The sequence below is a fragment of the Pseudorasbora parva genome, chromosome 5 (assembly GCF_024679245.1).
Source record: "Pseudorasbora parva isolate DD20220531a chromosome 5, ASM2467924v1, whole genome shotgun sequence".
Taxonomy (NCBI): domain Eukaryota; kingdom Metazoa; phylum Chordata; class Actinopteri; order Cypriniformes; family Gobionidae; genus Pseudorasbora; species Pseudorasbora parva.
In genome coordinates, this window is record NC_090176.1 from 27,487,266 (window position 1) to 27,513,659 (window position 26,394).

Consider the following 26,394-nt stretch of genomic DNA (forward strand, 5'->3'; position numbering starts at 1 on the left):
ATGTGTGTGTAAAGGCAGGTGTCCCAAAACTTTTGGCAATATAGTGTATTTATGTAGTAACAAGTAATCAGCCTTAGCTGACTAAATAGACTAACAATGTGCATGTTGTACAAGCCTGAGGATGGGATTCATAATCCCTGTTGTTTGGCTGTTGTTGGGATGCTTGGTACTCACAGTTTTATTGTTGAACAAATCTATGATTCAGTGCTTTAGAACAATACATTTAGCTTAGATAATTAATGTTTTTGAATTGCTGATAAAATATTTTAAAACCTGTGCCTTTGTTCAGGATTTGTATAAAAAGACAGCATGGTTTGCTATCCAACATTTCACATCTGACAATGACGACTGAGAGCGTAAGTGCCTCTTTCTCCCTGATTGCCCATATCCCACAGTCTGTCGTGATGTTTTAGCACAATGTAATCAGTGCTGTGTTTCGTCTGATAGATTGTGTTCTACGAAGACAGGAACTTCCAGGGAAGATCCTATGAGTGTAAGGGGGACACGAGTGACCTTCATTCTTTTGTTAGCCGCTGTAATTCTGCAAAGGTGAAGGGGAGCTTTTGGGTTCTGTATGAGCGGCCAAACTACATGGGCTATCAGTATATACTGGCCCCAGGGGACTATCCAGATTATCACCATTGGATTGGCTTCAATGACTGTGTCCGATCTTGTCGTTTAGTCAGACATGTAAGTCCAATGGCACCACACGTAATCACTTTGAATTTTTCTCAGTATGTTAAAGGTGTGGTTGGGTGTATACATAGAACCATGATTTGTATTTCCTGCAGGTTACTGGACATCTCAAGCTGAAACTCTTTGAGAAGCCCAATTTTGATGGCCAAACATGGGAAGTTACAGAAAGCACCCCGTCCATTCAGGAACGTTTCCTCTGCAGAGAGGTCCATTCCTGCAAGGTCCACGAAGGTCCCTGTGTGTTCTTCGAGCATGCAAACTACCGTGGCCGTCAGTACTTCCTTGAGAAGGGAGAGTACAGACGCCACACGGAATGGGGGGCCATGTGTCCCACTGTGGGCTCTGTTCGGCAGATAACCACAGACTGTTGAAATGGAAACCTGTGATGATCACTGGTATCATTACTACTGAAATATTATTGAAAAATAAAATATTTGAAGAGGCATTCATTTATGTGAGTTGTTTCTTTTTGACTAATTGCCAGTTAGCAGACAAAATATTATTGAAGTAAAATGCTCAAAACCTGTGTGTGTGTGTGTGTGTGTGTGTGTGTGTGTGTGTGTGTGTGTGTGTGTGTGTGTGTGTGTGTGTGTGTGTGTGTGTGTGTGTGTGTGTGTGTGTGTGTGTGTGTGCACTTAGATGTTTATCTATTGCCCAATATAACAGAATTACAAAAAACTAATGAAAATAATAATAATAATAATTTGCTCCTTCATAACAATAATATCAACAAACATAATATGAAAACACACAAATATTTTCAAGACATGTTAAATCCTGTCTCCAACCAAATAAAAATGAACTTGGATGCAACACCCAAAACTACATCTCAGCCACTATTGACCCTCGGGTTATTTATGTTAACACAAATGACCTTCTTATATCCGTAAAAGTAAAACATTAACAAAAATGCTTTCAGTTAGTTGTATGTTTTCGCTCAAATTCAGCGAGCCACTACAAAAATGTATGTACATGTGGATTTATGTTTTTAATCTTTCTTAACAGATGACACAGTTTTAACAGTGCTAATTGGAAGCACATATTCCAGCTTTGGAAGCACACTTTGTCCCCTCAGGATTAATCCTCATTAAAAACCTGTTGAGTAAATCAGACAACAGCTATTTCAGAAATGGAGTAACAAATCAAACAGTTCAGAAAAAACATACTACGAAACAATATAAATAAAAATAAAATGCACAACTGTGGCAAACTCATTTTACATTCTTGCACACCTTTCAGTTCTAATGTGGCACTGGCTGACTCTTATTGGTATTCAAAGTTAAATACATAGAAGACACTGAAAACACATGCAGTGCCACTGAGAAATCCAACTGCTCATCAATGCAATGTGTCACTTTCATCCACTTAGATGGATTTAGAAGGCTATCTCGTGAAATTTGTTCTCACCATAAAAACTACCAAAACACATGAATTATTCACCATATATTTCATACTTACCATGCATGATGAGCCTTGGTGTGACTGGTAGATGTAGATTACTTTCCAATGACATTCGGGTTGAAGTTTTCTTTGGAACGAAATTTGCCCTATGTTGGTGCCAGTTAGTTGGTGAAAAGGCAAATTGCAAAGTTTGCATCTGTACATTGTGGCAAATCCTGACTAACCAAGAAAAATGAAAGCAATGATAAAACAAGTTGTTTATCAGCAAGAGTTCAATTGCTGATAAATGCAGTTACTCCAGGAAAAAATTGTCTACATAAAGGGATATTACTTAGCGAGGAGTTGTGAGGAGAGGCTAAAAAAACTTGCTAATCAGGAAGCTATTTCAAACCATTTAAACCGTCTAACTTTACATTATGTATTTTAAAAACACAAATATTTGAATTGTTTACTTACTTGTAGCTGTGCGATTCATTTTAAGACTGAAAAAATAGAAATCTACTATTGGAGTTCTCAACACAGCACGTAGCAGTAGCAAACAAACTCCAAATGGGTGACACCTGCTCATTTAGGCTCAGACATCCAGCCCTTGTGTATGTATTTGTGTGCTCACATGCATGAATGCTTGCATGCGTATGTGTGTGTTAATGCATTAATCCTTGTTTTCTGACTGAAGATGTAAACAGTTTGAAATAAACGCATGCATCATGGGAATGTAGACCAGTAATTTACCAATAAATGTTACAGTTATTTCCCTTCATGGGCGCTGAAAGTAATGTACTGTAGTGTATTATTAGTGCAGCTGATTGATTGTTTCTTGTTTTCAAATGTCAAATGTTTCAACTGTTATATTTGACTGAGTGTCTACCCAGGGGACAATACAAATACACTATAATGCATTTTTAATACATTTAATAGTATGTCTTTTTCATCTGGGTGGCCTAGGGATGTGTGAGGTGTTGTTAAACACTTGATAGCAGAACTTGTTGTCGTGTTTTTGGATTTTGGAGGTATCACACACCCCTAATATGTCAGGATTACAGTAACAGTTCTTGCTCACTTATAGGCCTTTTGTGTACACAGAAAAAGTCTTAGATCTTTGTGTTCAGCTCATGAAAAATGGGGGCAAAATCATAAGTGTTGCATTTATAATTTTGTTCAGTGTATACAGTATATATTGTAGGGGTGACCCCTAATAGTCGAAGATTCGATGCATCGATATGCAGGAGCGTATTCGACCACTGATCTCATGGTTGAATCTTCTCGGGTGTAATGAATCGAGGATCATTCCATTTTAGGCAATATGGGGGTGCTCAATATTAGTGTTATAGACGTGTCGCGGGGCACTGAGCCTCGCACCGGACGCGCCGCACCTTTAAAATTCGAACACATACACCGACGGCGGCATTCGACGCCTGTCCGCGGCGATTAAATGTATATTTCCCTCAAATCGTGAATGTACATAATGATTTCACCCTGTGCTACAAGATACACTCATCGTGCAGCTCTTCTGTCAGAAGTCGATTCAAATATAATGTTCACGTATATAATGTTTATGTCTGCCTGGTGTGAGATCCCTGAGACACGGCGCTGAGCTTCAGTCCGGTGTGCGACCCCTTTATATATATATGTGTTATTGTGATTGTGTAGCTAAATCAACCTACTGTCCAACAGTAGATCATTTTGGGCTGAGGCACAAACACAAATGCATCAGTTTATTCTAAAGCACATGATACCCCTCATACAATATGAGCATGTGGCTAAATGCCAATGTTGTTTGAACTCTGCTAGTACAAGCAGCTTGAAAACAATTTAATTGGCCCAATAAATATTTTCTAGACTCAGCCATTGCAGAATCAAAAGGTCAGGGTTTCATACAATGGTCACTGCATTAATCTACAGGAACAATCTAGAAACAATCGCAGTATCAGCTGTTGATGATGCAATTGCAGCCATTCATATAACAATGATTTGCCTGGCAGAGCAACTCAATGTGAAACATATAAATCTCGCTCATTGCCCTTTTAATACACAGCATACAGCAAAAGGAGGAATCAAATTATCCTCAAACATGGACAGAATGGGAAAAGTAAGAAATATTATGCTTGCGTAAACTAGCACTACAGTCTTTTCTATGGCTTAACTATGTTCTTACATCTCCTATACAGATTGTCTTTTATGAGGACAGAAACTTTCAGGGACGTTCCTTTGAGTGCAGCATGGACTGCCCAGAGCTGTCATCCCACTTCAGTCGCTGTAACTCCATCCGAGTCAAAAGTGGGGCCTGGGTTTTGTATGAGCGTCCAAACTTCAAGGGCTGCCAATACATCCTAACCAGGGGAGAATATCCTGATTACCAGCACTGGATGGGGTTCAATGACTCTATAAGGTCTTGTCGCATGGTGCAAAATGTAAGTCATCCCTGTTTAGAGAGCCATAGCTAGGTTATTTTACCCAATGCAGATCTGTTTTCCTCTTTTCCAGCAAAAGCAGTCACCTATGCTGGATGTACGCAACATTAATCATAATCAGGAACAGTATTATTGACCCTAAACTCTGCTAGATACTGAATAAAACTTTTGTTTCCCGCTGAATGTTTGTTTTGTTCTTCAAGGAGATTAAAAAAAATATTTTTTTTGTGTGTTATTCTGTGGAATAAAAACAGTCCTGTTTACCATTTAAACCACCCCATAGTTTAGCATTAACATTATGAGGACTTGGAAAGTGCTGCTTTGTTTGCTCTTCATAAATGGCCTATGTGAAATAAATGAGTTTGTAACGGTATTTGGGAAACTACTGTCTCCGTTTTAGCACACTGGCCTTTTCCGTATCCGTCTGTATGAGCGGCCTGACTTCCAGGGTCAGATTATGGAGTGCAGTGCGGACTGGCCCTCTCTCTTTGACCGCTTCCGTCACCGTGAGGTCAACTCCTGTAACGTTTTGGATGGCGCCTGGGTCTTCTTCGAACATCCTAACTACAGGGGACATCAGTACTTGTTGGAGAGAGGCGAGTACCGCAGCTTCTCTGACTGGAATGCCACGCATCCTACTGTCGGCTCCCTCCGCCGAGTTCAGGAGTTTTAGTTCTTTCAGTGTGTAGATCAGCGGTAGGGAACGTCGATCCTGGAGAGCTCTATTCTATCAGGGTTAAAGCTAAACTCTGCTGGACAGTGGACATCCTCTCCAGGATCAACGTTCCCTACCCCTGGTGTAGATGATTGTTCCTTAACTATTTAAATAAAAAATGACACTGAGCCCACTTAAAGCTCCTGTCTCTTGTTTTATTTTGAAAACTCTCTTATGTGTACTAAGGCTGAGTTTGATTGAAAATACAGTACAATATAGTAAAACAAAATATTATTACAATTTAAAATAATTGTTATTTATTTTAATAAACTTTAAAATGTAATTTATTTCTGTGATGGCAAAGCTGAATTTTCAGCATTATTACTCCAGTCTTCAGTGTCACATGTAACACTGTAAAAGTCTTTACTATTCTTTCTGGATAAAATAATTAATTTATAAAAAATAATAATAAAAAAAACACTACTTTTGAATGGTATGTATGTAGTCAATGTGGTATGTATGTTTTAAATGTTAGCCAGAAACAAATGGTGGTATTTATTCATTTTCATTATAACAGCTTTCTGCAGTTGATAGAACTCAATACCTCCCTCTGTTGGATTATTTTTCATGCATCTAACAAATTTGCAATTTCAAATGTAATGAAAAATGACATCTAAAATTAAATTGTATGTATATATATATATATATATATATATATATATATATATATATATATATATATATATATATATATATATATATATATATATATATATATATATATATATATATATTTATATAAACACACACACACACACACACACACACACACACACACACACACACACACATATTAAATATTACCCATCTAATATAAAATACAATTTTAGATTTCATACAAAACAATATTAAATTTACCTGTTTTGGTGTACTGTCATGACAAACTGTACATTTGAAATTAAATTAAAAATGTATTAACTGATCATTTTAAATATAGCTGATCAATGCAATTTAAAATTGATTTTTAATCTGCATGACAGATATAGAGGCTGAAATAAATGGTTTAAAATCTGTCTCTTTGACCTTTTACTATATACACACTGAGGTCAGGAATTTTGTTTTTGCTAGGTTAAACCTGTTCACATGAATATAAATACCACACGTTTTTAACCATTTGTATGTTAAAAAGAATGAATGCTTGTGTGTTTGTATAGGCAGAGAGCATGAACATCAGTTGTGTGGGCATTAGCTGATCAACCGCCCCTGGTAAATCTCCCTATACAATAGTTCAGGCCATGTTGATGACTCAGGAGCTTTGCCAGGGTGATTCCAGCATGTACCCAAAGTCCACAATGCTGATGCAGGCCAGAGAGGGACAAGGGTATGCTGAGACAAAAGGGTTTTATTTTTTCTGCACAAAGGCCACCAGCAAGCACTTTTTCACTGACAGGCCCACAGGGTTGGTACAGATTCCTCCATAGGCATCCAGCACTGAATGGAAGGATGGTTCACAAAGTTCACTTGCTAGTTGAGCTTGTGTTTTCTGTACTAGCCTGAGAGCACCCTCTTGTGGCAGTCAAGTGTGCCACTCATGTTATCTGTGATTATAAATCAGCATATCTGACTACGGACCGCTAGTTAACTGCTCCAGATCATTGTGAAGTAATGTATTTTTGTATTTTTTATTTATAACTAGGTTCTAACCCTCAGACATCCACTGTATTCTCATTATATTTGGGTTAAAACTGCACGGAAGCAGAATAGTATTTATTTGTAATTTCAATCTCCCAGCATGGCAAAGTCAAACAACATAGCTGAAACCATTGCTGTCTGCTATAGAAATCTTCTAAATAGCTGACGTTTAATATTTTTTTTCACAATTCTCAAGTTTAGAGACAAAAAATGCAATATTGAATGTTTTAGATAGTGTGCATACATTTTTCATATTGTTTCCATAGCAGAACCCATTCTGAAAATCATTAATAAAATACTGATAAAATAATACATATTATTATTCTTATTACTGATAAAATAAAATGATTTTCGCCTATACTAAAATCAACATAATAAAACTTCAACCTATTTACTGAGAATACATTTATAGGGTTCAATGCAAAATAGTGTAGGCCTCTAAATATGGATTTTCAAATACTTTACAAGGGCTCGGGTACGTGTAGTTAACACAAGATCAATAAACTTTACAGCAGTGTTTGGTGTAATGCATTATAAGTTACATAATTAGATTAATGTTTTTCAAGTAACTAGTAAAGTTAAGTAAAAGCATTACTTTTAAATTTATAACAAAATACCTGAGTTACTTTTTCAAATAAGTAATGCAAGTTACTTTGTTTTCCCATTTATAGAACAAAAACACACCTATCCCCATGTTGAGAGAAATTATGAGTGCGGTGCAGACATTGTGCACGCTGCGCAAACATGATGCTTATTGCATAGTTCTAGACTAAATGTGAACATGCATTTACTGATCTCACTTGCTCAAAAACAGATGCAGTATTCCTCAAAAACAATAAAAACCGTAAAATGCAAACTCAGAATGTTACGCAAACCTGCATAACACAAGTATACTTTATGTATTTATTCAAATTTTATTAACCAATGACAGTCGTTGACCTTCATCCAATTCATCCATGCGAATAAGCAAAAAAAAAATTTGGTTAAACATCACATCTGTGTTTCTTTTTGGCAACCAGGTAACTTTTTTTCTAAATATTTTTTTACAGTGTAGGAGTGTTGAACATTCTTCTCCTGCATCCTAGGCTGCATTTAAGTTTACTTTTCATGCCCTTACCTCGCTAACTTCCCTCTGTCTCGTTCACGCAGATGTACATCATTGCTTGGCGGAACTCTTGCAATGTTTTTACATGAAACATCCTATAAGCCCTTGATCACTTGTGGGTAAATAGACCCTTTTCATAGTCTGTAAAGTGACTGTGAATATATATATTTTTTATAATACAAAAATTATTTTGTATTATAAAAAAAACGTTGCAAGATTTATGATAATGATGACCGTTAACATAAATCCTGCAACAAAAAAAATTTTTTTTTTTTTTTTTTAGGTATATACATTTAAAACACTAATACCTTGCATTATTAATTTTGCATCAAATTCCAAAAAACAAGTTACTGCTACTGTGAGGGTGTTTCTTAGCCTAGAAATCTAGACGCACTCTAGCGGAAGCAAATCTAATCTGCCCGCGAGTGTCGTCTGGCAATTCTCAATACCCATCTGAGCTGTAAACGGCAAACTCTTGACGGGCCAATCACATCATGTATAGAGTCAGTGGGCGGGGCTTAAAATAATGACGGCAGAGTTGCGCTTGCGTGCTTCTAGTAAACACAGAAACTGGCGAACGGCGGTCATTCAAATCAGCTTTGACCACTAGTCTGGAAGACTTTTCTCTGAGAAAAGAACAAAGAACGGCACTGAAGTCATTCTTAAGAAGGAAAGATGTGTTCTGAGTTTTGCTGACCGGATACGGCGAATGTTTAATCTGTCAACTAGCTCCGTTTCACCTTTGTTGCTCTGGTTGGTTGTAGCGCTATATTATCGCGTGCAGAGGGAGTTTGAAAGACGACCGTTTATCCCGCCCCTCAGATTGAGCCCTGTCAATGGTGAGTTTCCAGACCAAACATCTTGATGTGGGTCTGGCTTGTCAGGTTAGGTGTTTCTAATACGGCATCTACGGGAGTGATAATAAAAATGAACATCTCGCTCTATTTTCCCCTCTTTTTGAAAGTTGTGAAATCACTATTGAGGAGTTTTGCTATTTGAGCAAATAAGGACACAAAAAATATATTCAATGTGTACTCTCATTCACAGCTATAAAAGTTATGACAACTTCCGATCTGAGAAGGAACGGAAATGTGAAAAGAGTGTATTAGGAGTGCATGCTGAACACTGTGAGCTACTGTTGTGACATCACAATCATGTTGCATTGTGGTCTTTGGATCTGCCTGAAGTGTACATTTAAGTAGACTCGCTCCCTCTGTCAAAATGGAGGGGTCGAGGGTCTGTCCAAATAAACTTCCTTGTCCACTTGTAGAAATTGAACCCACTTTGGTGGAGATTCCCTCAAGGGGAAGAAGGGTAGTTTATGAATGTATGTCCGCACGAGGCTTGTTTATTTCACTTCTTGTGCAAAAGGTCATTTACATTTGCTGCTTTTTTCAATTAAAAAAAACGAACAAGCAAGCCCAGCCCAGAGAGAACCCTTACGAAAGGAAATATATCACTTGAAATATATTATAATATATTGTAAATACATGGAATAATATATTGATGGTATTATACAATATATTATATATTCCTGTAATATATTGCAAAATATACAAATGATTCCCGCTTTCATATATTGCAATATATTGGAGAATATAAATATTAAATTCCATATATGTCAATATATTGCCTAATGTATTACATGATATTTTCCAATATACTGCAATATTTTTTTGTTTCGTTAGGGAAAGTAACACAACATATTATTTTCCATAAAAGTAACTAAGTCGAACAGTTGGTTCGAGTAACACAATTTTGTAATGCATTACTTTTAAAATATCTTTCCTCAACACTGCTTTACAGAGTGATAGTAGCCTAGAAATCTAGACTCACCCTAGCGGCAGCAAATCTAATTTGCCGCGAGTGTCGTCTAGCAACTCTCAATACACTTCTGAGCTGTAAAACGCCAAACTCTTGACGGGCCAATAACATTGTGTATAGAGTTGGTGGGCGGGGCTTAATATAATGACGGCCGAGTCGCGCACGCGTGCTTCTAGGAAGCTGGCGAACGGCGGTCTTTCGAATCAGCTTTGACTTTTAAAAAGGGAAGATGTGTTCGGAGTTTTGCTGACCGGATACGGCGAAAGTTTAATCTGTCAACGAGCTCCGTTTCACCTTTGTTGCTCTGGTTGGTTGTAGCGATATCCAATTGCGTGCACGGTGTGCAGAGGGAGTTTGAAAGACGACCGTTAATCCCGCCCCTCGGATTGAGCCCTGTCAATGGTAAGTTTCCAGACCAAACATCTTGATGTGGGTCTGGCTCGTCAGGCTAGAGGGATAGAGATTCTGATCTGATTCAGAGATTAGAGATTAAACATCCACATTTGAGTCTCGCATCTTATTGGAATATCGTATCAAGAACATCGTAATGTTAATTTGAAATGTTTTTAAATATTGCAAAACCTTTCTAAAAATCACCCAAAACAATATATGCATAGAAATCATGATTTTTACAACCACTGAACCTACAACATAAGCTTGGGACTTATGTTTTTAGTCATTACATGCTGGAGTTATTTATTTATTTATCAAGATACCTCTTCTGTGAGATTTATCAGCTGCTACCATGTGCTACAGCAATGAATTAACAAGATGTGCAGCAGTGCAGGTGTTAATTACCTGACAGTTGTGATCGGTAACTGCAAGGTCAAGGTGGAGACACCCCTGCTGCAATGTTATAGCTCTGTTAAAAGATGGAGACATCTTTTAAAACGGCAGGAATTCATTATAAAATTGACGTATTAATCAGTAATGTAATTTAAACCCATTATAAAATGTTTGATCATTTACTCCAAAAAACGTATAGCAACGATGTATTGTACAGTAGTAAAAATGTCAACTGACCTAAAAAAAACATTTTTTTTTAATTTGTCTGGCCTGTGGTTGTGTTTTTTCCCCATGTGAATGAAATTTAATTTTCTTATTCATGTTTTCTTTCTTATTCTTATTGCTTTCAGAATCACATTCCTCCGGGACTATTTTTAAACCTCTAAATCACTGATACAGGTCCACAGCTGAAAGGAATTACTTTAATCCTATGAAAAGAATGTAAAAATAAACTTTCCAGACAAGACAATTGCCTTGTAAGGAAATGGCAACAGAGTTAGAGGGGAATGAGGGGGCAGGGATAAAAAGAAAAAAAGAGAATGAAACACCATATTCATCTACACAAAACCCATGTAGTTCCTGCAGTAATGATGTTTGAAGAGTTGCCTTGGGCACTGTAAAATACAACAACTGTACAAAGATTAAAGGAAGGATTCTGAAAATAGGTTTGAATAGTAATTGCACGTCTGTCTTTTGGGGTCTATATGTTCCATAAAACAGACAGTAGCATAACAGTGTTCTTTAACCTCTTTTCTTGTGCAGTAAAGCTCCTAGGCATAGCTTTTTAAAGTACTATAGACTAATTGCCTGTATCTTAACACCTCTCCTCTCTCTTTTTAGCATGAGTGCATGAATTATTAAACACAACCTCTTTCTTGCCTGTATTCCTTTGAGATGCTTAAGATTTAAAGGCAGGAAATTTGCACTATATATCCAGACCTCTCCTCAGTATACCACTGTTTGTATAAAACTACAATACATACACACTCCAAAACCCAACTATATTAACTACACTAGATTATATATTTTACCCTAAATAATTCTGTCCAACAAGGCTTATTAAGATAAAGGTAGGAATTTGGATGAATTATTACATGGGCAGGCTGGAGGGGTGAGGTAGAGGCAATCTCACTCCTTTCTGGTGGTGGTAGACCTGGCACATAGCGGCATGCTGGGTCCTTAATTATGGGCCTCTGCCTGAGATACATTAGGTGATCCACATAGTGCTGTCATAAAGCTGTTACACATACAGACGACCTCTGAATCTCTAAATAATGAAACCTTTCCTAAACCGCACTTTATTGTCACGATTTCCAGCTCTTCATAACCAAAAGGGATTGGGAAGCTGAGGAAGAACTTTAACTTATGCTCTGCAGCATATTTTGATTTATTATGATTGGATGCAATATTGGACCTACGGTTGGGGCGCAGAGTTGAATTATTTAATATTCACTTGAAATTTTCATCATTAAACTTGGTAATTAGTTTATAGACTAAAGATGAGACTTCCATGAAATGTGTAGGTTTTTTAATTCACATCGTGCCTTTTTTTTTTTTACCATTGGAGGGCAGCATAGTATTTAAAACAAAACATTGCCAGTGGCACATTATTTTTCATTTAATTGTATTATTATAATTGTTGTTATTGGAATATATGCATATTTACTTAAAGATCCACACCATGTATTTTAGTCTGGTATCCTACAGCATGAGAAAGACTAGAGGAAGAATGAGAGTAGAGGAAGAAGGATAGTAGAGTCAGTGTAATATAAAACAGGCCACTATAGATGTATTTTAAGGCTTTGGCTGACACTTGTTTAACAAATCCTATAGGTTCCCGAGTTTACAAATGTAAATTATCTTTGAGAAACTCAGGAAGCGTTTTTAGATGTTGATAAACAAAAACCTTAGAGTAAGGATTCTCCAGAGTGGATGCGTTATGACGTCGGCATGAGACAATATTTCCATGGTAACCAATATTTCTGTCTCCTCCACCCTGGCAGCAAAATGCCTTTCACGAGATGTCACTCCATACCCCATGACAACGATCACCTAATAACCTACAATGGTTTATATTTGAGTCAAACTATTTACATTTTCACAGAGAAAATTACAGGTGACAATTTTCAGATTCTAACCGTGGTGAGTCATAACAATACATTACACAAAGTTGTTGCTTTGTAAGAAAAACAAATGAAGGTTTTCCTCCCTCCAGGTTTCCTTCCCTTCCCTTCCCAATGCGGAGATGTGGATTCATGGTCATTCTTTCTTTTCTTTTTTTTGTCTTAAAACAAATAAACGATAAAATAACTTTATTAACAGGTTAATTGCCTTTTTAAAGTAAGCGTTTCTATTCAAAACGTTTAAACTTGATTTCGTTTTTGTTTATGTTCCTGTTAAAATTTCGTTGGTTTCCGGTTTTTGTTTTCGACTTTAACCGTTGAAAGTGGAACATGGCTATACCCCAGTATTATGCGCAGTCGTTTGAATATGTTAAAACTACGCATTAGCTACATTTTATTAGACAATTATTATTATTATTATTATTATTATTATTATTATTATTATTATTATTATTATTATTATTATTATGCTGTGTAATAAACTAGCCTATAAATAATATTATCCGACTAGCTAGTTTGTTATTCAGTGAGCAAATAAACACTACACAATATTAATTAAATTCAACGATGAACAACCAATAAGCCTTCAATGACGCTTTTAGGCTGCGTTTTCAAATCTATAGTGAGAATTTGGGGCATATTTGAAGCGCTCACTGCATTATTTCTCACGTTTCGAGTCAGCTTGGCTCATGCACACACGATCCTATGATGCTGCACCTGCATGATGCCCCAACAATGCTGTCTAGGTATATAGTCGCTAGGTTTTGACAACAGCCGGAGTCACGACTCCAGACTGGCGGGGGGATGAGGACACAATGAATTCATCTGTGGGTAGGTTCTTTTCTCTATTAGTTACTCGGGAATTGTTGCTGATTGGTTTAGACTGCGAATAGCGATTTAATTCATGACACTGAATGATAAAATGTTACGGACATTTACCTCATTAGTCAGATGATTTCTCCTTGTTAAGTTACTGCTTTTTACGCATTGTGGCTTGATGGTTGATAATATGTGGTATAGGCTAATATAATTTGAGGTATTATTTAAAATGTGTTTTCTGTCTGCATGCATTTATAAAACTTGGCATTCATATCAGAATGTAGACATTCTGAAATCTTTAAATATCCATGGACAACAACCTAATCAGCAACCTTATTCTTTATGCTGTCCACTCATGTAGACGGATTACCATTTTAAAAACCTGTTTATTGTACGTTGTTTTGTATTGCCTGCTGTGTGTATGGATAGCATTCTTCACAAACAAGCACGCTTGTTTTTAAAGGGGTTTGGAGATGTGATGCTTTTCCCATGACTGTCTCAGGAATGAGGTGTTTACAGTGCTGGGCAAAGGGGGATCCTGGGAGGTTGCTATTTTTAGCTCTTATTTCATCATTCCTCTGCACAGTGCAGTAAGCTACTCTCTGCATCTCAATGATTGAGGATTGGAACATCAGCCTCCTTCACTTTAATGCATCCACGATTTTAAATCCAAAACAATCCAAAAGGACAAATGGAATTGGGGTCGTTCCATTTTTCCATCTTGCTCTTTGTTGTTGCTTTTCTCTGCATATTCTGATGCTGTTGTGTAGTGCAGAACTGTGTTCTTATGTATCATTAGGACATTCATCATGGGCATTCAGTAGTGTTTGACAGAATGACGTCTCTTGATACTAAACATAGTATATACAGGCACAGATCCATTCACAGTGTTTCTTCCACGGTTGTCATAACAGCGTGAGCCAGATTGGTATCTAACGCCATATGCCTGACCTTAAACATGATGACCTATGTCTTTAAAGTTTCCATCCCATGTATAAACCGTCAGACATTTTAAATCACAACAGAAGAGCCTTTTTCTGTGCTGAATGAACACTTGCGTGTCGTGGATGTGGTCAGGATCTTAATTCAAAAGGAATGCTGTTTCCAGAAAGTGCATTCATTCTCCATTTAGATGAACCCGGAGCACAAGCACATTGAGCACATGGAATTAAGAAGAAAATACCCTGTAAATATATATATATATATTTTTGCATTTGTAGTGGAACATTTTTAGATATTTTTAAAGATGCGTAGTTTTGGCAGTTTTGGTCATTGCATGTTAAGAAGCATAACATTTCTCTTTGATACTATTCAATATGAGCAATTTACACAAAATGTAAATTTCCATTCCATCCGCTTGGATTGCTAACTACACCGTGAATGATGAAAACACATTTACTTAAATTGTTGTTCTGTTTTGTTATTATAATGGGTCATTTCCATTTAGCAAAACAGACAAAACACTTTTGACTAAAGCCTTTATATTTCTAAATCTTTGCAAACAATTCATAGCAAATATATTATACTTTAGAAGGAGAGCAAGATAACATTTCATATGTCATATTTAGATTTGAATGTGAAATGATCTTAATAAGATCTTGAAAATCAGTTTATTTTCATAAGTTGTTTAAAATGTTGTAGTGTATTTTACTGCAGGCCATTAATGCATGGTTGTGTTACTTTCATGTAATGTGTGGTTGTCTCACGTTTGGTGTACTTTTGGTGTGCAGTACATGAAATGTGACAAAGAGAGCAGGCAAATCTTTTCTTTTATAACACAGTGAGCTACTGTACGTATTTGATGATTTGATGTCAGGCCGAAAGGGGTCTTAATTGTGTGAGCTGTCAACAGGCACCTAAGCCATATGTTTTTGTGTTGTAGGTTGCACAACACTGTTGCAGAAGTGTCTTTGTGCAAGGGAAAACAACACAGAAGCAGTGACCTTTTCTGACTATAGATAATAAGAGAGGAAACCAGCCACTGTAAAGTATAGAACATCGTCAGCACTGGGCCATGACAGCTGAGAGAAAGTAATTGACAGAAATAGAGAAATGTCAAGGGGTGGTGCCGATTGTGTTAAATGCAGTTGGTGGTGTAAAATGACCCCAAGAAAATGATTCACTCAAGAAGAAATGAATTGCCATTATATATATATATATATATATATATATATATATATATATATATATATATATATATATATATATATATATATATATATATATATATATATATATATGTACAGTCTTGTTCAAAATAATAGCAGTACAATGTGACTAACCAGAATAATCAAGGTTTTTAGTATATTTTTTATTGCTACGTGGCAAACAAGTTACCAGTAGGTTCAGTAGATTCTCAGAAAACAAATGAGACCCAGCATTCATGATATGCACGCTCTTAAGGCTGTGCAATTGGGCAATTAGTTGAAAGGGGTGTGTTCAAAAAAATAGCAGTGTCTACCTTTGACTGTACAAACTCAAAACTATTTTGTACAAACATTTTTTTTTCTTCTGGGATTTAGCAATCCTGTGAATCACTAAACTAATATTTAGTTGTATGACCACAGTTTTTTAAAACTGCTTGACATCTGTGTGGCATGGAGTCAACCAACTTGTGGCACCTCTCAGCTGTTATTCCACTCCATGATTCTTTAACAACATTCCACAATTCATTCACATTTCTTGGTTTTGCTTCAGAAACAGCATTTTTGATATCACCCCACAAGTTTTCAATTGGATTAAGGTCTGGAGATTGGGCTGGCCACTCCATAACATTAATTTTGTTGGTTTGGAACCAAGACTTTGCCCATTTACTAGTGTGTTTTGGGTCATTGTCTTGTTGAAACAACCGTTTCAAGGGCATGTCCTCTTCAGCATAGGGCAACATGACCTCTTCAAGTATTTTAACATATGCAAACTGATCCATGATCCCTGGTATGCGATAAATAGGCCCAACACCATAGTAGGAGAAACATGCCCATATCATGATGCTTGCACCTCCATGCTTCACTGTCTTCACTGTGTACTGTGGCTTGAATTCAGAGTTTGGGGGTCGTCTCACAAACTGCCTGTGGCCCTTGGACCCAAAAAGAACAATTTTACTCTCATCAGTCCACAAAATGTTCCTCCATTTCTCTTTAGGCCAGTTGATGTGTTCTTTGGCAAATTGTAATCTCTTCTGCACATGCCTTTTTTTAACAGAGGGACTTTGCGGGGGATTCTTGAAAATAGATTAGCTTCACACAGACGTCTTCTAACTGTCACAGTACTTACAGGTAACTCCAGACTGTCTTTGATCATCCTGGAGGTGATCATTGGCTGAGCCTTTGCCATTCTGGTTATTCTTCTATCCATTTTGATGGTTGTCTTCCGTTTTCTTCCACATCTCTCTGGTTTTGCTCTCCATTTTAAGGCATTGGAGATCATTTTAGCTGAACAGCCTATCATTTTTTGCACCTCTTTATAGGTTTTCCCCTCTCTAATCAACTTTTTAATCAAAGTACGCTGTTCTTCTGAACAATGTCTTGAACGACCCATTTTCCTCAGCTTTCAAATGCATGTTCAACAAGTGTTGGCTTCATCCTTAAATAGGGGCCACCTGATTCACACCTGTTTCTTCACAAAATTGATGACCTCAGTGATTGAATGCCACACTGCTATTTTTTTGAACACACCCCTTTCAACTAATTGCCCAATTGCACAGCCTTAAGAGCGTGCATATCATGAATGCTGGGTCTCATCTGTTTTCTGAGAATCTACTGAACCTACTGGTAACTTGTTTGCCACGTAGCAATAAAAAATATACGAAAAACCTTGATTATTCTGGTTAGTCACATTGTACTGCTATTATTTTGAACAAGACTGTATATATATATAAATATATATAAAATGTATAGGGAGTAAGGGGATATGCAAGTGTTTACACCTCAACATGTGAGTGAGCATAATTCCATTTTTATTTTATTTTTCATTTTATTTTTACAATTAGTTACATGTTTCTCAATGTTAAGTTTCTCATGATAAAATATGTAAAATATAACAATAAAATAAAAAAAAGGATACTTTTTTTATTTTATTTGCTGGTGCTAGCTGTTCATTAGTTACATTGCACGGCAATCGCATCACTGTAAGTTGATTGTAATACTTTTAGGTCTTTTCTCTTTCTCATTGATGTTAAATAAAAGGCTGCAAAATGCAAAGCCCTGGCCATCTGTTTGAAGATGAAGGCAGCAATTTATTCTTATATAGTTTCTCGGCCAACCAGGGTAGGTGGCACAAATGCATTTTAATTAAAAACTGCTGAGACATTGGGGGACATTGCCAAGGTTTCCCCACACAAACACTTTGCTTCATCACTGCAAAACAAATAAGACCAACAGAATTACTTCAGCAATGAGTGGAATAGTATGTTTTACATAAACATGCTACATAAACAAGGTATACAGATATTCATATTGAATTTCCTGAGAACTTTCCAGACACTGATAAAAATATTTCTGTGGTGAAGGAAATATTACAGAAAAAAAACAATTGTACATTTAAAAAGAAAAGTAAATTCTATATTAGTAATCAATTCAAGCGTGTAGAATGTAAAGCATAAATATCATATTAATATTATAAAAGTAAATAAAACACTTTTCTGATACTGGTATTCTCATAATGCACTGTGGTATAAATAAATAATGAGGTTGATTTTTAACTGTTTTCCAGCTGTATTTATACTGTTTTATTATTGATTTTGCTGTTAGGTTTGGGAACTTGTCACTTTGTGACATCTGGAGTTAATTTTCTACAAACAAATGACATTTGACATAATAGTTTTTTTTTAATGCCAGAGAAATGCAAAGTTTATTCTAAAAATGTGAGGGTAGAGTTTATTACAGCATTGAGGAAATTCCCCCACAGCCCTACACTGAGCAATAAACCTGCATTTCCGTTATTATTAATGATGTTTTGTTTTTATTGATTCTCTGTACTTTAAAAATTACAAATGGCTTTACTCGACTCATCATTTTCTCTATTTAACGAGTGTATACCTATTGAACATATCCTTAAATGAGATGATATACACAACCACATTACATCATAATGGTGAAAACCAAAGTGCACTATAAAATTGAGGCCATAAAGTGTTAACTAAATCTTTTACTAAAGATACTACACTTTTTGAAGAAAAATGCTAGAGACCAAAATACATTTCAGCTAACTGAGGGGACAAGGTTATGCTTTTGTCCATTGAGATGTTTACTAGCATTCCAGGTCTCTGTATTCCCTGGGATGTTTCCATTGCTATGGTGACAGCAAGCTGCTGATGTCATTGCCAGGCCATGCCATTGGGCTTGGTGGCCTTTGTTCTGTCTCTTTTTCCCTCTCCTTTTCGTTTAAATCAAAACCTGAGCATTAGATCGATAACAGTATGATTCGAGAATAATCTCAACCAACTCTGTTGTTTTAAAATGAATTTGCTGTTTGGTAAAACATGTAAATATGAAACCGTGAAAGCAAGTTGGATCTGTTGGATGGATGTTGCTTTTTATTCTTCCTCTGACTGCTAATTATGTTCTCTGTAATGAGCCCTAGAGGCATGCTAATCACATTAGCACCGTATTTACAGGGAGAAGAGGTGTCCAAGGTGTAGTTTTACACAGGGGCAGCTGGAATATATCTATAACAGACAGGTGAAGGAAATGTTTTTAGGAAATGTTCGGCTAATATATGCATGTACTCATTAGCTTACATGAACTTTCAGTTCCTTATTATTGCACATTTTGGTCTTCTCCAGCCTAGCCTTGGCTTTATATTAAGCCAGATAGAATAGTAATAAAACCAAAATGGTTGCTGAGCCCACTCGCAATCTTTTACGGTAGTTTGCTCTGTGATCCTAATCTTGCTTGATAGGAATCAATTTTAATAATTACATTGTTCACTCAAAAAAATATATTTTTTGATTCTGTTCACTTTATTTAAGCAATTTATCTCGATTTAACACCATTATATCGGGTTTCTAGTTCAAATGTAATTTCTTCATGTTACATTGACTTAAAACCTTTACTCTTTGACATAACTTAATGTTTTTATTTTCAAATAATGTTTCAATCAAGTAACCCAAACAAACAGGACATTCACTTCTCATCATGCTTTGCAAAGGGGCTCAATTCGGAGAGTAAATGTTTAAACAAAGTGCTATTTTATGCATTTTTAACAAGATGAGAAAATGGAGAGACTTTTTAATGTTTAATGTTCTCTTATGTTGGTATTTAAAAGTTTCTGTTATGTTAGGGTTTTTGGAGGTTACCATTGTGGTGACGTGTAGAGCATGTGATTGGGGTGAGGACCTGCTAATAACAATTACATTTGTTTTAATAATGAAAAACAAAAACTTTGGCTATGCCATGCATGTAACAAAACCAACTTCTGGCTAGCCAGTACGATTTTGTAAAGGGTTTTCTTGTTCGATTTTTTAGAAAATGTGTACATTTGTATTAAACTGGATTACTTGTTATGGTTTTTATTTGATAATATTCATTTTAGAATAATTGAACAAAATTAAGAATGTTAAACTGATTCAACTAAATGGCATAGAATTAACCTTATGTTAAAAAAAATAAGTTTACTGAAATAAACAATGTTAAATAAATGTAACATAAACTAGTTACATGGAACCTGTTGCCATAAAAAAATTGAGTAAATCCAACAAATCCTTTTTTGAGTGTTTTTAGGGGTTTTTAAATTTTTTTCAGGAGGGATATTAATAATAATTGGACACTGAACATGACTCCAAAAATCTACTCTGAAAGATATATTACCTGATGATCAAGGTCAACTGAACTCAATAATTCATTTATCCACTTTAAGACCATTGAAAGAAAAGTTATTATTTTTAAATGGAAGCAGAAAGATAGGCTGTTTAACAATGATGCAATTCATTAAAAATGCATGATATAACATCAAATGCTGGTACACTCAGCACAGCTTGTGTTTAAGTGACAGAACTATTTAAAAGTTTCTCTGGTTTTCCTCTCTCTTGTCCAACTTTAGAATGTGACAGTAATGTATCGCTGCCCCACCACAGGGGACGCACCTCCTCCGCTGCCCCACCACAGGCACAAGGCAAACTGCCGTTTGAAAATCTATTCCCAAATTGCATTCCTTGACTTGCCAACTTCACTTCATTATTTCCACCCTCAGTAATAGCATATCTGTCAGTAGTGGGTGTAATGATTAGGTGTCATTGGGTTTTGTCCCTTCACACTGTGAGGTCCTGCTGAAAACCCTGTTCTTTACACCCACCGTCACATGCAGTTTGAGTCAGATTGTGCTTTGCCGCCCTCTGTCTCGGACCCCTTCTTCTCCACAAGCTCCGCAGCTTCATCCCAAAATTTTTAAATCTATTGTTCATTTAGCCCAGATCATTCTCATGGCTGATGCTTAACGTGGATGATTTGCTGCTCAATAAACATAAGTTCCTTCAGACCTCTCATAGGGGTAAAAAAACAAAACATCCACATGGCGCTTTTCTCAAAGTAAAACCAATAACCTGACGGGGTCCATGTGATTGTGAACAAACAGAGAGGCTGTGGCTTGAGGCAAGCAGTAAAATGATACAACTGTGGAAAAGCAATAATGTTCTGTAGCTCATCGAGTCTAGTTTTTTTTTTTTTTGTTGAGAAAGCAAACAGCGCTTATCACTGAATGATGAACTCTCCAGGGGTGTATTTATATCAACCTAAATGATCCCAAGTGCGTAATCTTTTTAGGGCAAAATATTGATTTTTTGTAATCAGGTCCTTCCTTTCTGTGTTTGACTGCATAAAGTGAGATTGAAACAATACGCTGTTTTTAATGGACCATATGTTTTATTAAAAACCAAAGTCTCACAGTTTTTCGGTATAGTTTGATTTGTGTATATGTCAAATGTTGCATTCAGCAATATTAAGCATATATTCAGAACCCCAGCTGCATTAATTTCTCATGTCTTTAAATTTTCAAATGCAATATCTACTTTTTAAATCAAAAGTGAATTATTTAAACCTAACGCTGAATTATTAAAAGCTGATACGTAAGCAAGACAGCCCACCACGGTTAGATTATGGTCGAAATTAAAATTTAAAGGTATTTTTTGGCAAATTTTCCCCTCACTTTGTCCAATCCTTAAGCTTGATTTCAACATTTGCCTCTATAAATATTTGTGTGATTTAATATCAAATGGTATTCAGTCCCAATGCTAAAAGGAAACTCATACAGGGAGATGCATACAGTACAGGTGAGAGTTATTCCCTTGTTTCTTGAGGGTATGATACTCATGCTAATAGAGGTGGTAGCAAATGTACTGTGTGCATCTAGTAACGCTAATGTTAGCCATTCATCAAGAGGCTGCCAGAGACATTGATTCTCTAGTCAAGGCATCCAAGTGCATGATAGATTCCCTGTCAGTGCTGTGCTGGTGTTATTCCAGGCACCTGTATATAATGAAGTACGTGGAATCCATATAATAATGTCACAACTGAAAACTGGATGGCAGTGTTTTTAAACACTCATGTAAAGCTAGTACATTTGCTTACATCAAAGGAAACGCTGAAGTGAGAGCAGGAGGAAACCAGAGCTCTATCTCTTTGCAAATGTGTGCATGACTGTGGTAAAAAGACGAGCTGAGGATTTCAACCTGTCTTTGTCATTGTTACAAGAGCTGGAAGTTTCTGTCCTTAAACTGTGAGTTATTATTTTAAACATTTAGTGAATTGTATTTAAAATAGATGTTTGCACCTCTATTCTGATTGGTTAAACCACATATGTTGTTGACAATTGACTACACACCTGTCTCTGCACATTCTATATTCTACGTTGCTTAGCAACCACAAACAGTTATGATAATTAACTGTTACTCATAATATTATTATTATTATTATTATAATATAGGCCTAGCCTAATAATATGATCAAAATATAGTTTTTTTGTATGGATTATAGTTTACCCCTTACAGAGTAAATTTGCTGTAATACATTCCAGTGACATATTGCCTTTTATGTTTATTTATGTTTGAAGTTATATTGGCTTTTGAATTTGGTATGTGTAATATTGTGAATAATAATAGCAGTAGAATTCTGTGCATCTGTAAAAAATATATAGAAATTATTTTTTAATACCAAAATTTTTAATACCAAATATTTTTATACCATTTTTTTTATACCAAATTTTTTTTTGGTATAAAAGCATCAACTAATTACAAAATACAGTGACAGGGTTTCAGGATGGCATATTGGTGCCTGTATGTTTTAGAGCTTATAACTGTTATATAATGTCAATATACCAATCTGCATGAATTACCAAAAAAATGCTTTTTAACTTAAAAACTACAGGTGCTACAATAGAAAGCCAGTCAGTTATTTTAGTGTTGCCTTGTCTGTGACAAAAGGAAAAGACGCAGTCAATTTTTCACCTTGTGTGCGTATGTGTGACCTTTATGCACGTGTGAGTGGGTGTCAGTAACATGCAGTATCAGGCTGTGCATGTGTGAAAATGTATTGCACTACCCTGGTTTTCAAGAAATGAGTGAATCTTTCAATAGAGTCCTCTTACAGGTGATTGTGTTTGAACTATTTGATCATATGTGCCTCAGACTGCTTTATTGCGACCATATTTTTTCTTATGTACAGGCTATTATAGTTTTATCTGCATGTAAGTGCCTGTTGCTAATTCAAAGAGAAATTCAAACCACGATAATCTGTTCTTTGCAACGATAACTCATCTTTTTTTTTTTTATCTTGGTTGATGTGAGCCAAGAATTACAATTGTAATGTTCTTGGATAAGTCTGATATTTTTATGAAATGCTTGTCAGCTTTGTTATAGTTGTTTTGGGCTGTGCTTCTTCATCTTCTCCATCTCCTACTCTCTCTTCCTGTCCTGGTGTCTCTGGGGATGAGCCTGCCAGCCCAGTGATGTAGCTTTGGATCTCATTATGGGGTAGAGATTTAATGGAGCCACATGGTTGTCTGTCACAGAATGCATTAATGCAGAACTGTTTGTCCACTGCACCCGTTGGTGGTCATATAACTAGTGCTTTTCCCCCTCCCTTTATGTCCAACTCAGAGAGAAAAACAAGACATACATTTCAACATAGCCTTTAGGACATTCCTAATCTGTCTTTTTGCTATTTTTATTTCCACATCTGTAGCTACTTAATAGTGCGGAAACTTGGAATTACTATGCTGAATTGTTTACACTTTAATTGGATCACAGTTTGATGCTGTATTGGGAAATCTCACTTCCTGTTGTTGCAATAATGTAGTACTCCATGAAGTGAACCTTGAATCCTATAAAATTGTTTTCCTATTACAATTTTGTGTAATCGGTCTTCCAAGTGGACATTTTTCTGAGCCTGCCGTGACACTGAGAAAAAAAAGGTCTGGGGTATAATGAAATGATTTAGTTTTTTGCTCCATACACTTTTCAGAATAATGTATTACTTTTTAAATGCAGCAATTACATGACAGTAATTTTAATGTACTGTAGCGTTTATACAAATTAGGGCTGTCAATTGATGACATTTTAAGCATGATTAATCACACTTGTTGTGTGATTAATCGTGATTAATCGCACATCGTAAAATTAAGCATACAGCATTTATCTCACTAAACATATTAATTTTGTCATCATTTGCTATATCCAGCAAAGAAAACAATCAAAAAACTGTATTTTCTGCAAGATTTAAGGATCGTTGGAGACTGCAAAAGAACACCAAATATAAGGAGCCCATATAATTATAAATTTATACACAACTAAGCACCCATGAAAAAGAAAATACAGAAAAAAGTTACAGAATTCCCAGTGTATGTATACAGAGCAACAACAAGATTTTCATTTTATACGAAAAGGATTTGTGCATCAATATATCTGACTCTCACTTGTCACTGTATGACACCAAAATTGTGAGATCGCATAATACAAGAAACATTTGCAGAATATGACAGAGCTTGTGTTTTAAAGCAAAGCACTAGAATGAATAATTCACCGAAAACTCAACATGAGTCTCTATGTCTGATGTAATCAGCCTGGCCTTCTTTACATTAGCGCTGTTTTGGACTGTTTGATTGATTTAGTTTAATGAATCACTGGAAACTTTCAGCTTTCAGAGTTTTCAGCTTAAAAGGGCCTTAATACACAAACAGAGAGGCAGTTAAAAAGTTAGAATGGAAATTTCCTCCTACCAGAATTGCAGGTTCTTAGATGCTCAGTGTGATTGTGATAAACTTCTGACTTCTAAGTCTAAAATCATCTAACGTTGAAAATTACGTTAATGTTCACGTATTCTGTAATTTATTTGCATTAATTGCGTCCAATTATTTTAATGCGTTAAGGAATTCAAATTAATCTCATGCGTTAGCAGTGATGGCCCTAGTAAAAATATAAAGCAAAACATAAGCGTGCAAACGAAACAAATGTAAATTGACTAGTATTTCCAATGTTGACTAGCAGCAGTATTGTTTAGTCGACTCATCTCTAGTTTTTAGTGTCAGTTATAACTTAATGCTTCCTTTCAAAAAAAAAATTGTACTGACATCAAAATTGTGCTTCTAGAACCGATTTAGGGCTTCCTTTAAAATCAGTAATAAGGATCATAAAAGTGGCCCAGCAGTCTTCTGAATATCATGTTTAAGCTTAAAATCCTTATGCATGGAAAGGTAGTAAAGGTAGTTACTCCCAAAGAGTAACTAGTACATTCTATAGAATTTGGATAAAATAATTATTTAAAGTTCTTATGAAATCAAAATGTACCCTATTTACTTTGTTAAAGGTCTTAGCGTGACCATTTAATCTGTGCATTAATATAGAGAAAAAAAATTGTTTGTTGCGGTGATCTTTAATCAAAATCTGAAAAGTAACTTCCGTTCTGGAAACGGGATTCCTTCTCAGATGATGGCAGTTTAATGGCTTAGGTTTGAAAATGCTTAACCATTCCCCTCCAACCGTTAGTCTGCTATGAGTGAGAGATGGAGAGGAGAAGCGCTGAAGTCAAACCCTGCCCTCTATTTAATATTCTGTTTCACTTGGAAGTACTGTGCATCACAGCAATTAAAGGTGCCCTAGAATGATTTGAAACAATATGTTAAATTGTTCTCTGATATCTACATAGAGGGTATGTGGCTTATTTAAGGGCAAAAATTGTCCAGATACAGTTTTACAGGTCCATTTACAACCCTATAAATTGTCCCTTGGATGTAATGCTCTGGTTTGCCTTATTTGGAAGAGTTATGAATATTAATGTTGAGCTCTGCTCTGATTGGCTTATTTCAGCAGCTCATAGCTCACAGCAGTTCAATGAAGCGCCTCGTGAGTTCTGACCGTCCTGACAGAACACAGACAGACTGAATGACACTTTAAGCAAAAACATCTCAAATGGAGATTGATCAAATGCAGCTTACTTGTTTATTGGTGTTTTCAGATCATCCGTGTGCCAGAAAGAACTCGCGTTTGTGCGGTTGCAGATTTCAGTTATTTAAGTTAAAGCAAACAGAGCTTTTTAGTGAAAAGAACACATCCAGTGTTTTACTTAAACATGTCCAATCTGGCAACCATATGCATGCAAGCTCTCTTTCGCGCACGGGTGACCTGTAAACACCAATTAACAAGTAAGCTGCCTTTTATCAATCTTCATTTGCGATGTTTTGCTTAAAGTGTCATTCAGTCGGTCTGGGTTTAATTACATCCTTATATTTTTACTAAATGAATAGCTTTGTCAAATGACTCTCGTTTTAACTTGTATGGTGGAACAGGTGACGTTTGCTAGAAGGATGGAGTGAACCATCTTTAAGCAAAGTATCTACGGTTGTATTTTGTAATACAAAATAATATTAACCTTTGTCATTAGACACACTATTTAGTTT

The 26,394-nt window shown here is 36.0% G+C and overlaps 3 protein-coding genes across 3 annotated transcripts in view; all 3 read left to right on the forward strand.

The window, feature by feature from the left end:
* Positions 1–341: 341 nt before the first annotated feature.
* Positions 342–1,067, forward strand: crygs4 (crystallin, gamma S4). Its single transcript, XM_067444810.1, has 3 exons — positions 342–356; positions 448–690; positions 792–1,067. The coding sequence occupies exons 1-3, from the start codon at positions 342–344 to the stop codon at positions 1,065–1,067; spliced, it is 534 nt and encodes a 177-aa protein (XP_067300911.1).
* Positions 1,068–4,156: 3,089 nt separating this feature from the next.
* crygs3 (crystallin, gamma S3) lies at positions 4,157–5,197 on the forward strand. Its single transcript, XM_067443714.1, has 3 exons — positions 4,157–4,186; positions 4,266–4,508; positions 4,909–5,197. The coding sequence occupies exons 1-3, from the start codon at positions 4,169–4,171 to the stop codon at positions 5,179–5,181; spliced, it is 534 nt and encodes a 177-aa protein (XP_067299815.1). The 5' UTR covers positions 4,157–4,168; the 3' UTR covers positions 5,182–5,197.
* An 8,142-nt stretch (positions 5,198–13,339) lies between these two features.
* LOC137075321 (diacylglycerol kinase beta-like) overlaps positions 13,340–26,394 on the forward strand; it is a 154,076-nt gene continuing 141,021 nt past the window's right edge. Inside the window, exon 1 of the mRNA XM_067443716.1 lies at positions 13,340–13,524. The gene's annotated coding sequence lies outside the window, so the exon portion shown is untranslated. The remainder of the gene's footprint in view (positions 13,525–26,394) is intronic.

Bases quoted from the DNA above. Each gene is read 5' to 3' on its own strand.
- crygs3 (XM_067443714.1), top strand. The intron at 4,509-4,908 runs GTAAGTCATCCC...TCTCCGTTTTAG, and splicing joins CTTGTCGCATGGTGCAAAAT to CACACTGGCCTTTTCCGTAT.
- crygs4 (XM_067444810.1), top strand. The intron at 691-791 runs GTAAGTCCAATG...TATTTCCTGCAG, and splicing joins CTTGTCGTTTAGTCAGACAT to GTTACTGGACATCTCAAGCT.